General features: G+C 49.7%; 1 protein-coding gene across 2 annotated transcripts in view; it reads right to left on the bottom strand.

Moving 5' to 3' along the window:
- ADAMTS16 (ADAM metallopeptidase with thrombospondin type 1 motif 16) overlaps positions 1 to 13,289 on the bottom strand; it is a 156,933-nt gene extending 143,644 nt beyond the window's left edge. Inside the window, exons 1-3 of one of the 2 annotated variants that reach the window (XM_010970363.3) lie at positions 10,572 to 13,289; positions 10,382 to 10,487; positions 3,473 to 3,798 (exon numbers count right to left, since the gene is read on the bottom strand). In XM_010970363.3, coding sequence (XP_010968665.3) covers positions 3,473 to 3,798; positions 10,382 to 10,487; positions 10,572 to 10,703 — 564 coding nt within the window. In that variant the 5' untranslated portion in view covers positions 10,704 to 13,289. The remainder of the gene's footprint in view (positions 1 to 3,472; positions 3,799 to 10,381; positions 10,488 to 10,571) is intronic. The other variant, XM_074355981.1, reaches the window with a different exon arrangement.
- Between the last annotated feature and the right edge of the window lie 312 nt (positions 13,290 to 13,601).

Below are 13,601 nucleotides of genomic sequence, written 5' to 3'. Positions count from 1 at the left end.
ATTGAATTCTACATTTTCAAGGGGTGAAATTCTGATATGTAAATTATATCTCAATAAAGCTTTTTTTTTTTTTAAAATAGTCTCTGTCTCTTAAAGTTGTCATTAAGCTAAGTGAGATGACAAATGGGATAAAATGGGAAATCCTTAGGCAAGTGTTTGGCAAATAACCTCCAGTGAGTTATTACTGTTTCTTCTGCTACTGTCATTGTCATCACTGTTTCCTACACTGTAATTAGCCCAGTAGTTTTATTCATTATTTAACAAGTGTTGAAAAGCACCTACTGTGTGTAGGCATTTATGTGCTTGTGATTGGTAATCAGAACAGATTCATGATGTCAGCTTGAAAGAGACATAAGTAAAATAGACACTTTTTATTAAAGTAACCTTATGCAGCAAAATGAGAAATATCTTGAGTCAAGATACTTGGTGGCAATACCAGAATGACTTTCAAAGTCATTTTCAGGGTGACTGATCTTATTTTGTTTACTATACTTGGGTTTCATATACAAACATGTTTGACCTCTAAACATTCATAGATGCTGTTATCAGGGATTCCGTGACCTTGATGGACATCAGTAGTCTTCCCTGGCCATTCATGGGCATCACATCCCAATTCTACAGTAAGGATTCAGCTTGGACAATCATTCCTCTGGAAACCCACCCTGACGCCGCTGTCTCTCAGCAACACGGGGTGGGGCGAGGTGTCTGCATCTTTGTTCTCCCGGCACCCATACAGGTCCTTAGCTCATCACTGTGCAGTAAAGCTTTCTGTCCCTGCTTCTCCCGTCAGATAGTGCGCCCCTCGGGCCTGGCTCCGGCAGGCCCCAGCGAGGCACAGTTCTGAAGCACGGCCACCACTTACATGAGATTCAAAGTAAAACATTAATTTTAGGTTTGTCTTTCTTCTTTAACAATATTTATTTACTAAAATGAAACCACACCACTAGCTATGAACTCTCACAGTGTTCCTCAAATCAATTATCCGAGGACTAGAGCAGCATTTTCCCAAATTCAAAATTTGAGAACCAGGAGGAAGAGCTATGTATTAGTTGGGAAATGCCTTGTCTCACATTTGTAAATCATTTTCTCTAATTGAATAATACGATCTATTAAACTCTTAATTAAACAGTAATACATTTTAAATGAAAAGTCGTACGCTTATGCTGTTGATTAAATAGGAAGAATAGAATTTAGATCATTTTCCACTACCAGGGAGCTTGTTTTCAAAGTGGCCTCCACTAGGTCTGCAAAGGCGTGTGAGTGACGACAGAGCAAAGCAAGGAGACCCCTGACTCAGAGAGCTGAGTCACCTAGAAGCCCAGCTGAGAAAAGCCTGACCGAGAACTATCTAGAACTTCCATTAGAACCCAGAAGAACAAAGAGTAACAATAGTAACAAAAAGGAGCCATCATCTAATGTAAAAGATATGCTATTTTTCTTCATGTGTTAATAGGTTTGAAGGAGAACGTCTGGGGTAACCATCAATCACGAAAGAAATAACAAGACTTGGCAGCTACTTGAGGGGCATTTCCATTCAATAATTTTATTATCTGGCTAAAGACAGAGGACTCCTCAATCCTCCCTTTTTTGTCTTTAAAATGCCTTTGATTTGTCCTATCCTATGGAAAATGCCCCTGAATCTCACACTCATAATTCTAGTTGAGGTCGGCTTTGCAGTGACCCTCCGCAGACAAAATCCCAGCGAAGTTGGAATTAATGTGCTTGGAAGATGAATGGTGAAAACATCCAGGGACCAAAATACTGAATTCCAGTGTCGATTATCCAGGGGAGTCTTTTTTCCTGTTCTTTTCACTTCTTTATCTTTTATGTAGTTGTCATTTACAGCTTTCGCTGTTAACTCCCATTGAGTTCAAAGACAGCCAGAAATCTCAAGCTGCGGCCGGCCAGCTCTATTCACAGAACAGACTCCAGGCGTGGGAGGACCTTGGCTCACAGAGATCGGGGGTGTCAATGATCCTGCACCCCAGATGGGTTCATGGGAAGCACCTCACTCAACCTCCACAAACGAATCCAAGGGTGCTCTGAAAGGCGGGGCACACCGCCCTACCTCACAGGTGGCTTCCATTATTGGTCTGAGCCTTTGTTGAAGAAAGCCAAGGAAGAGATTGAGGCCTTTAGTGCCTTACATGAAGAGGTCTAGCTCTTCCCTTAAGGCAGATCTACTTTTCTTGGGAGAGGGTGGCAGACGTCAGCCACGCTGTCTCCATGGTTAACAAGTGTGCCAAGTAGCCATCACCCTATCCTCGTCAATTCCCCGTCGTAGCCATTCTCAAACCAAAAGCCTTTTACAATTCAAAGTAGACATGAGCCCAGCCCATACCAAATTCCCCTAAAAAGCAGAATGCTAATATTTAAAAAAAAAAAGATACAGCATTTGCACACATGCAGTATTTTAAGGAATTGGTTATGAATGCCCCTTTGGCATCCAACATTCACATACGCACACGCAAAATCTTCATAAGACGCAGAGTCTGAACTCCCCCTTTCCAAAGAGGAAAAAGGAATTTAAGAGAGACTTAGAGTATTTTCTGGAGATGTAACAAATGTTCAAAAAAATCTGTCTGTCAAACTTAACATGCTCAGACCTTAATGTTTTAACCACATGTTTTCACTTGGCGACTTCTGTCATGTCTCCCTTATCTGTGTCTGACTGATTAGTATGTGTCCGAGAACCTAAGCACCTACTAAACTTTTCCCCCCTAAAATTATGGAAATAGTTTAAGAAAAGTAAAAGATAAGCCATTCATATTTCAGCGTGAGTCAGCCTGAGGGACTGTACCTTCTCCGCTTGGCCCGACGCTCCTCGCCCTAGGGTCCCAGCGAAGGGGACCGCCTGAAGCATGAGGATGTTTACTGTCTAACGCAGATACTGAGAAAACGAGGGAAGCACCAGTGGAATCATCAGCCTAGCACCGCCCTGCCCTGGATCCAACACTGTGTTCGGAATGAACGTTCTCCTTTGCAAACACCTTATCACCATCAGACTGGCAGACACAAAGGGCTTTCAAGCATTGGACCAAACAGTCTACACGGCCAGTCGCTGAACACCACCGTTCTATTCAGATTGAAGGGGCTGCCCTAGCGGGATTAAGCGGCCAGCAAGAGTGACCAGCGAGTCAGAGCCCGTCAGAGCAAACCCATCCCGAGAAGCCGGAGCCTTCAGACTTGGCCGGGAGTCCTGCGCAGTCTTCCAGCTGCAGCGCCCTCCCACGGTTCTTCCAGAATAACCTCAAAAGGCAGGGGGTGCGCGGTGTTTCCAAACAGGGAAAGGAAGCAGCCCAACGGATTTTAGAAACTATTACTTGACAATTCTCCTCCCACTTTGACAGATCAAAAGAATCTGTGAACAATGGAAGAATGAGCTAACACACAACAGAAACCTTGCCACTTGTCCCTTCTCGCACGTCACTGTCCCCACTGTCTCACAACAGGCGGCGAGAGCTGTACTCACCAAGCCTTTGCAGGTTGAAAGAGCCACCGCGGAGCTTTCGTGGGATCGCAGGGAACCCTGGTAGAAGCAGAAGTCCTCGGGCGGGAAAGTCCGCACCGACTTGGTGCCCCCCTTTCCCAGGGTCTGCACGAGGAATCCCGGGGCCACCAGCTTGCCGGAAGTCGTCAGATCCATGTGGAAGTCGCGCCGGAAGCCTTTCAGCCGAAGGTGCAGAGCGTCCACCCCGCGCTGCGCCAGCGCCCGTTTCCTCCTCTGCGGGTGCGTGATCTCGTGGGACACGTAGTTGCCATCGGGGTCAACCTCGTAGGGAGACACCAGGTCATACTCTGAAAGCGAGAGAGGGGATGCGCTGAGTGATTTCAGAATTCTGGAAAGGGTCAGGAAGTTTTCAAATACAATTTATGGCCTGATGGTATTTTCATCCTGCAGAAAAGGAAACTGTGGAATGCGTAAAATCAGAGCTGGAAGGGACGATCTCCGCAGGGCCTTTCAGGAGGTCACGCTCATCCCTACAATGTGTTACCACCGATCCAGCAAGTGCTCCGACACATCTAAGGAAAAACAGATTGCAGGCCAACTGAAGCTAAGGGTGGACTTTTCGGATTACAGAGTAATTACTTTAGAGTAATTATAATAAGGACTCATTTTTATAGTTCTAAACATTCCTTTCATCCTATTGCCTTTTATCAATACCTTCATTCCACTGCTAAGAAATTATATCTTAAAAATACTGATGATTTTTGCAGAAAACAGTTAAAAAGACAAATATGATGGCCATTCTTTGGTGCTTAATTTCAAAATACCTAATTATGAATCACAGAACTACAGGAGAAAAGGCAGAATGCACATAGTCTAGTCTTTTTAAAAATTTGTTAATTGTTTATTTATCAAGAGGAACTATCCCTTAGCCCTGATACTCATGGTTCATAGTTTCACAGTCTCATAGTTTCAATAGTTTTGGAACACACGTAAGTGACAAACTTCCACGGAACTCAACCCAAAGAAATGTTCATGTTGGGAGATGCTTGGATGTGGATTTGCTCCCGGTGGAAACCACCGCTGGCCCTCCGAGTGGCCTGCGTTCTGGGCACTTGACCGTATTTCACACTTCAGGGCCATCCAAAGACATACACCACTCTTCTCCCCGCTCTAATGTAAATTATACTGGGCTAAAATGTGCTCAGATAAATGGTTTATTTGTAAAACGTCAAAGGAAGGGAAACCCCAAGGAGCTGGCAGAGCACCCATACGTTCTGCCGGGCTGCACACACACACAGGCCGGGCTCTGTGCTGTGTGCCTGTGAGTCACTCTCCTCTCTGCTCAAAGTATGGGGGGAACGTCTGTGGCATCTGGGCAGGGGTCCCCTCTGCCTTTCTCAGAGCAGCGCCGCTGTCTTCTCCAAAGAGGCTTCCTCCTTTCTAGAGTCATTTAGCTTTCATTGCTACGGCCAGGAATTTTCCTTTCACTGCCACCATCAATACATCATCTCCCCCACTCAGAGGTCAGGGAGAGGTGTTTCCTGGGTGGGTGGGACCAAATGTGGACCAGAGACGTAGGGGAGGACTTCACGCCGGGATCAGAGCGTCCCACACCGCCATGTTCTAAACTGGGACTGGACTCTGAGGCCATGTGCAGGTAGACTTGTCAAAGCTGAGGCTCTGGAATATTTTAGTTGACAATCTGTTAGCTTGGTTTGCGCCTTTCATATATGTAAACAATATCTGGTATGTGTCTCCATCTGCACCCTAGCGACGGGCCTGCGCATGTCTGGACAGGGGCCTGCTTCCTGGGTTGCACTGTGTCTAAATGCCAGAAAGTAACAGGCAAGCAAGACGTCGGGTCTCCTCCAAGCTCCCGCTGAGATGCCTTTGAAACGCACGCCGGGCCCCAGCATCAGAAGGCTAGCCCTACACTGAGGTGGACAGTCTTCAAAGACAAAACACAGCTTCTTGTTATATGGACAACAAGACCCAATTCAAATACTCTCATCCTGGTTCTAATATCCTAAGAAAGCATATATATTCTTCCTTTATTATCAATTTATGCTCTCAAGAGACTGCTCTGTTAGACACTTAATAACTGGGCCTTCAGCATGAGTTGGTCCTGCTTCTTGGAGTCATGAGACAAAACAAAACAAGATCCTACAGAATGACATTTGATCATGAGTCACAGGACTCGGGTAATTATTTTTTCTGGAATAAGACATTTTTCTTTGCAACCCAAACTCTTGATATATATACTTGCCTGCGTATCCCCGTGCAGTCCTGGCAGGTGACTGAGGGGTTACGCTGGAACAGAGCAGGTGGCAACCTGTGGATGGCCATAGCAGGCGTGTGTCTGGGTTTGGGAGAGGCAGGGGGGCCATGGATGTGAGGCACTGCCCAGAGCCCCCTGTGCGGAAGCCCATGGCGAGGTGAGAGTCAGGGGCCCGGCACCCAACCCCATGAGGTGGCAGAATAACCAAGGCCTCAGTGGTGGCCTGTTCAACCTGCTTCTTAGGTCAAGAGCTTTGATCTCTGACCCCCCCGGGATCACTCCTGGGCCCAGGGGCCTGGCGCCTCACACAGGTAGCAGGTGAGCTGGACCCCATGCAGACTAGACAGGCAGGAGGTTCTGGCTGGCAGACGCAACAACCAGTCTTTGAAGTACGTGTCAAAGTGGGACACTGTGTCTGATACGACAAAGTGCATCAGGGTTGTTCCATATGTCACTTCGGAAAACGAAAAAAGTAAAACAAATCTGGTTAAATTGCATGCAATAATAAAAAAAAATAGGGGGGTACAAATTAGGAATTAAAGGGCCAGTGTAAGTATGTGATCACAGTCTGTCTGGACCACTCCTAAAAAAAGGGAAAAGCGCTTGCCTATCCAGTGTGCACTTTCCCACCGCCTTCCTCACCCCTGGCTCTCTGGACTGACGGGAACAGCTGGCGTGCTGCAGTCACGTTAACACATTTTGCCCTGCCGCGCGGGCTCTGGGGAGTGTCTGCACTTCCCCACTAGCCTGTTTCCATCCCAAAAGAGTCCACGGAATCAAGACAAAGCATGTGGACTGTTCCAAACATTGGCTAATGAGCCAATTCACTGCACAGAAAAAGATTATTACGATTAAAAAATTGAATTGTTCCCAGGTGACTTAAAGCTATATTCTTATGACCTTTATTTTGGAGGACATACAATCTTCATCCTTTATAGTGGGGGGGCGTATTTCTATTTTTTTTTTTTCAAAATAGCAACTTTTAAACCTCTTTTAGAGAAACCCAGTGTTGTGCCAACACATGTTTGATGACCAGTTGTGGGGGTGGCAGGGTGGGGGAGGAATAGCCTAGTTTAAAGCATCTGCCAATTTCCCTGGGATACAAACTCCCCCCGTAGCTGCTGTGGATTGCCAACGGGACATCACTGAAGACGGAGTTTCAAGGCTTGTATGACAGCACGTCCTTATAAAGAATTTCCACCATGCAGACACAGTGCAGGCAAGGAACCTCAAGAAGGCAGAAAACCAAGAACTCACAGAGCTGTAAGGTGATGAGTTCTCAGTGTTTTAATTTTGGGGTTTTTTTGTCCAATTATATATAAGAAATTTATTTATGACAAGGTAGGAAACACTATGCAATGAATAAGGAAAATGTTTACATTCATTTCATGTTCAATATATTTATTTCACTGTGAGTTTACATAGTTTAGTTTCCAAGGAACCAGCTCACAGAGTTCCTATAAGGTAACAGTCAGCCCTGGGGACCTGGCCTGACCCTGCCCAGCACACCAGCTCGAACCACCACAAAGCCACCCCTTGACATCAGTCACATTCCTTCCTGAGATTGAGGGTGAATACAGGTGAACGTTTAGTCCGGTGGTTCCCAACAAGGGTGCTACCCTGCCCCCAACCCCCAAGAGACACTTGGCTATGTCTGGAGACACTGTGATTGTCACAAAGCAGGAGGGGAGCGTGGTGCTTTTGGAATCTGTTGGGTGAATCCAGGAATGTGGCTACACATCCTTTCACGCACAGGGCAGACTCCCACAACAAAGCATCAGCAGTGCCAGGAAACCCTGATTCCACCAGAGCACGGTCCTTGGTGTCAAACAGGCTCTCTTGGTTACGTGCAGATGAATGTGAAAGAGGTCAGAGCCAAAGAATTCAGTGAATGAACAAAGCAAGCATAGCTTCTCACCATACACACTTCCTGCTGTTCCCAGAGAAGTTAATATATCATCACAGTGAACTCACAGTTTTAAACTGACTCCCGAGCTTAGGTTTTAAGATGATAATACCCCGAACTACTGTTTGGTGATTTCAAGAGAAAAGCATTACTGAGATTCCTGACCCTTGACAATCCTTCAGTGAGACCCCAGTTCTACAGAGGCTTTCCATAAGCTGAAAAGACTCACACATGGCTGTACCAGTCAGCACCCTGGACTGCTGGATTTTAAGAGGTTTCTTGACCACAACAGCAAGTCCAGAGACACCCCAGTCCCAAACTCAGTGCAGGAGGCGTGGACCTCCAGTGAGTATGCTCAGCCTGGCTTGTGCTAGCTGCAGAGAACCGATTTTGCACGTGGCGTCCTAACTCTGTGTTCAAGGGCAGTGCCTCCATAGCTCGGAATCAGCCACAGTGGGCGTATTTAGCCCTTGGGAACCAGCAAAGGTTACAAACCAGAGCCCCGAGAGCCTGTTGCTAACCATTAACAAGCTCACCGCCAGGCCAGCTGGTCTCGTGTTGTGTGGGTGTGTGAGTAGGAATCAATATAAACTTCAGTGCACACACACAAACACACGTCGCTCACGTCCAAGGACGCATAGTCCTCAAGAACTTCTGACCCATGACCTGGAAGTTAACAAACTTGCGCTATGTCTCTGCTCTTAACAAGACCCAAGGTAAATCTGCGGGACAAGCATTCAAGTCTCCTATTAAGGCAAAGCGATGTGGATCAGCCAGAATGAAGTGGGTGCACTTCATGTCTAAAAACAGAACTGATCTCAGTTTCCTCCTGTTGTCTCACAGAATACATGGGGTTCTCTCTCTTAGTGCGAAATTACTGCAGACACCCAGCGCCATGGGAAAGACAGGTTGAAATATGTGGTAAACAAACCTTATGGCCAAAAGAGATACTTCAGTGCCGATGTGGGGTTTTGAATGGATACCTAGACATCCGGCAGGAAGCTAACAGCAGCGTCGCACAAAGCCTCCTCCAGCTCTGCTGCCCTAGGTCAAAAGAGGTGACGCGCTGCGCAGCAAGACTCTGTTCTCCGGGGTGCGAACGCTTCCCACTGAGCCCCGCCCTCTCCACTGAGCCTTCTGTAACTGAAGACAGGAAACACTTGCATGGTGGGGGGGAGGGGCGGGGGTGTGTGTCCCCTAAGCTAGAACCTCAGGACATCACTGATGAAGACTCACACCTTCCCCTTGAGGTTCTGAGCAAGGGAGGTAAATGGTTGTCATGGGAACGCCGGGCTCAGGACACCAGCTGAGATGCCAGGGGATTAGATGCACGTGCCAGGCAGCCAGGGGTCCAGCTTGCGGAAGGAGGGCACACTGGGGCAGGAAGGAAGTCTTGGCTTCTCCTCCTGGAAGTGGTTCTCTAATGCTCTCACCTAACAGAAAACTTCGTAAATGCTAGATTGCACTCTGAAAAACCTCCTGAGACCTTCAGGAATATTCATGATTTTAGAAAACTAGAATTTTCACAAAAATCTTTTTTTTTTAAGTGGGGAAGGACAACTGACTACAATATGAATGATTATATAGTAGCATGAATCATTAAAGAAGACAACGGCAAGCCCAAGAAGGTGAGCTTTAAACAGATTAGCTTTCTCTTGCAAAAACATGGTGACAAGCAATTTTTAAACATTTTCTCTCATTTACATCTAGCGCCCTCTGGTGGCCCCCAAAAAGGTCCCACGTTCCAGCATTCATCTGATTTATCACTTTATTTATAGGCTATTCATACAGCATTCAGGAAGAGAGAATCTCAATGATTAATGCAAATATTTAATTACTGTCTTTGTGGAACGTTATCAAGACGCAGGAATTCTGAATTATTGACTCAAATTTTCCAGTTTTCTGCAACTATGTTGGGATAATCAAACCTAATTCTTCTTCTGTAAGTCACTACTAACATTTGAGATGGTAATTAATAGTTGGAAATGATGCAAAGTACTCATAGTTAACAACTGCCAATGGACTGGGTTCAGATAAAAATCAGCTAGCAACTGACGTTGCACGCCTGCTTTCTCGTTTACCCTAAAGTAGCTCAGGATGGAGAAGTACTTCCAGTGAGACATGGAATGATAAATGTTCCCTGTGAACGGCGAATGTAAAACCACACATTGCAGAAGGGTCAGACTTGCCTTTATGCCAAATCGTGGCACAACCTTGGACATTGCTTCTGACGTCACAAAACGCTAATTACCCATTCCGTGAACTACTATGTTTCAATTATGCCCAACTCCGAAGAGCATCCGTTTGGATACTAAGAAGTGCTGGGCAACAGTGTCTGGCTGATGCTCCCTGCTGTGACAGTGAAGGATGTTCAAGTTAAAAGGTCATGGGGAAACAGGAGGGGCAGGGAGCTGAGGGGATGAGAAGGGCGAAATAAGCTGCTTATAATTGCTTTGAGGTATACACTAATACAACTCCAAGACTATCCCTTCCATCTTTAATTTTTTTAAATAGGTGCATTTCCTTACTTTCTTCCCTAATGTTTATGGTAATAACGCTGGTAAACCTGCTTCTGTTTTACAGGGAAACTATAACTATTGGTGAGAGTTGACTCACAGGTTGGATGCACTGCAGCATCTTACAGAAAGTTCCTAGAGTTGTCAACATTTGCAGCACCCTGTAAACCAGCGCTAAGGGGGTTCACGAGCTTCTACTGCAAGGATTCCACCCCCCGTCGCAGACTTACCGCCCTTTTCCACCCAGCCCAGCCGCTCCGCGGGACCAGGAGGACGCCGGACGCTCGGGTTCCCGGGCGAGGTCGCTGCGGGTCCCACGGCGCACACAGGTGCCTGCTGGAAAACAGCGGCGACACCTCGGTGAGACGGGGTCTGAGCCAGGGGCGCCTTGGGGACCCTGCCCCGGAGTCGCGGACTCACCTGCACACCCACCTGAGCCAGCAGCAGCAACCAGAGCGCCGCGCAGCCGGGGACCCGCATGGCGGGGCTGCCCTTCGCGCCCCGCGCCCGCCGCCGGCGCTGCGCCCCCGCGGGGATAACGCACGGCTTCATCCAGGGGCGCTCGGAGGGGCCCGGGGCCGCGGGATGCTCCCCAGCCCGGCGGCGTGCAAGTGGCCACCGAGGACCGACCCGGCCCGCGCGCAGGACGATGCCCCGCAGTGGCTGCGCCGCCCGCGCCGGGCTTATTACTGCGGCTCCGCGCCGCGCGGGGGGCGGAGTGGTGGCCGCGGCGGCGGGGGCGGCGGCGGAGAACCCGCCCGCACCGTGGGAGAGCCGGGGAGGGGGAGGGCAGGGCAGAAGAGGGCAGGAGGTGGGAGGGCGAGGACGGGAGGGGAGAAGCGACGGGGGAGGAAAGAGGCAAGAGAGAGGGCGCCGGGGTGGGGCGCGAGGGGAGGAGGACCGCGCGCTCGCAGCAGTCGATGCCTTGCCGGCGGTCCCGAGGGCACGCGGCTGGAGAGGATGGCCGGGGGCGGGAGAGGGGCGAGAAGGTTGGGCCGAGCGCCCACCCGGGACCCTCTGGACCTGCAGTCCGCTGCTGGACTGGCTGGCACCTGGCCGCACCGCCCCCGGCTCTACCCGAGCCCCACTCCCTTGGGCTGGAGCTGCGCATCCAAAGGCCAGACACCTGCCGCCCGCCGGAATGCGGTGGGAGGGCGCCTGGGCTCAGCTGGGTCGGTCCTCCTGCCCCGAGGGAGATCGGCTGAGAAATAGAGGCGCTAGGATCTTCTTGGGGACGCGTGGATCTGGGTATACACGGTTGTGTGTTACTCGGGGCTTGTGAAGTGATGGAAGACAAGGGGGTCGAGGAACACCGTCTTCCACGCAGTCTGCCCTGGGCTCCCTTGCCGCTTCTCGGTCGCCCTTGACCGGCCTTGCTAGGAGTGCCTGTGCAGGGGCTGCTGGCTGCCTGGGTACAGCGGGTCGATCGGTCGATGGGAGGCTTTGGGGTCGCGGTTTGGTCCTGGCCCAGGACAGTGCCGCCACCGGGCGGGTCTTGCAAGGAGGCCGAGGGAGCAGCAGACACTCAGTCACCAGCCTGGCTATGAAGCCAGAGCGTGTTCTACGCCTACTGAAGGACGTACGTGTGTACGTTTGAATATGAGCACGCATGTACACGCGTACGCGCGTCAGTGCCGGCCTGTGTGTGCCGCCCCAACCCCCGCATGCGTCTGCGCTGGAGCGCGAGTGCACCGTGTGCCAGCGCTTGTTCCCAAGCACGTGCTGTGCCTGTGACCTCTCTGCTCCACCGACTGTTCCTGGCCTTCTTGACCTCTAACCTCCAGTAGGTCCCGGGAGTCTGGGTTCGTGCTTCATGATTCTGGTGTCCCTCATGGTTCAGTTTAACCCAGCTTTGCCTGTTTTGTGTATTTGGGAGAGCAGGATGGAGAGGGAATTGGTGGCAGTGGTCTCTGGCCTCTTTGCCCAGCTTGCCCTGGGCCTGTAGGTGGCTCTTGCCTGTGGCGGTCCTGCGGCGCCAGACGTCCTGGGCAGGGACGGCAGAGCCCTCTGGCTGTGCAGGGGCTGGCTCCTGCGCGCCCTCATTCTCTCTCTCTCTCTCTTATTCATTTATTTGAAAACACTCTTCAAAAGTGGAAGAATTATTTACAGAAGGGCTTTGGGGATGGCCCTAGAGCCCCCCTCGCACGCACTCAGGTACACACGGGTCCTGACTAGCGCCCAGCCCAGCGCGCCCTGCAGCAAGCTGCCCCAGGGAGACCTCAGGCTGGCGAGGGCTCTGCAGGAGGCAGAGGACCCTGCGTCCGGAGTACAGGGCATCGCGTGCTCGGGAAACAAGGATCTCTAATTACCACTAATTGTGTCAGACATAGCCCGCAAGGGAATCAGACTTCCCGAGTCTAACTCCAGTCACATGAGGACACCCACGGGCTCTCTGTTTATAAGTTCAACAGATGGAATGAAAGAATGGCTGGTCTAAAAGGATTCACTTTTAGGAACTTTCCCCCCTTTTGAATACTGCCAAAATGAATCTCTTCATTGTGAAGAAAGAAACATTTTTTTCATCATTTACAGTCAGAATGTTTTTCAGTTTTCTCAGTTCCCGATTTCAACGCTCTTTCCAGACGGAGGGCAGACTGCAGCCTGGGGGCCAGGGTGGGCGCTGAGACGAGGGCACGCGGTGAGCTGGGTGTAGAAGGACCACAGAACACTCGACCTACAAGATTTGTGATTTACAACTAGATCCACATATTTGGTCTTCCTCTGATTTCTGGCGCGAGCTCCCAAACTGTTGGAATTACCTGCGTGCTGAGAGCAATAAAGGTGTCTTTTGTGATGTTAATGAGGTGACTTTGCACCAAGTATGAGGCCAGGTGCCAGGGGACCCAACCCTGTGATTAGAGGGTTGAGGCTTTCGTTCTCACCCCCTGACCTCCAGGGAGGGAAGGGGGCTGGAGGTTGCGTCAGGCACCAGTGGCTGATGACATGGTCAGACATGCCTGTGTAATGGAGCCTCCTTAAAAACCCGCGAGGACCGGACTCAGAGCGCTTCCAGGTTGGTGAACAGGCAGAGACTGGGGGAGCGGGTGCCGGGAGAGGGCACGGAAACCCCACACCCTTGCCCACACCTTGCCCTAAGCATCTCTTTTGTTTGGCTGTTCCTGAATTATATCTTTTTATAATAAACCAGTAATCTGTTAGGTGCAATGTTTCTCTGAGCTCTGTGAGCTGCGCTAGCAAGTTAATGGAACCCAAGGAGGGGCTGTAGGAATCTCCCATCCATGATGGTTCAGAGACACAGGTGACAGCCTTGACATATAATTAGCTCCCTAGATGGGTGGGGTAAGAGCATGTCCCTTGACCCATGAGGTCAGACCGGGCCAGGCCCCACTTTCCAACAAGGGGTTTATCTGCTTAAAAGTAGAAAGAGTACCTCTGCAGTGTGAAACACCATATAAAGAAACAAGAAAAAAAAATTTTTTTTGATGCAGG

The sequence above is a fragment of the Camelus bactrianus genome, chromosome 3, assembly GCF_048773025.1.
Source record: "Camelus bactrianus isolate YW-2024 breed Bactrian camel chromosome 3, ASM4877302v1, whole genome shotgun sequence".
Classification (NCBI taxonomy): Eukaryota; Metazoa; Chordata; class Mammalia; order Artiodactyla; family Camelidae; genus Camelus; species Camelus bactrianus.
Note: the sequence above shows the minus strand (reverse complement) of the source record. Positions and strands in the feature narration are given on the sequence as shown.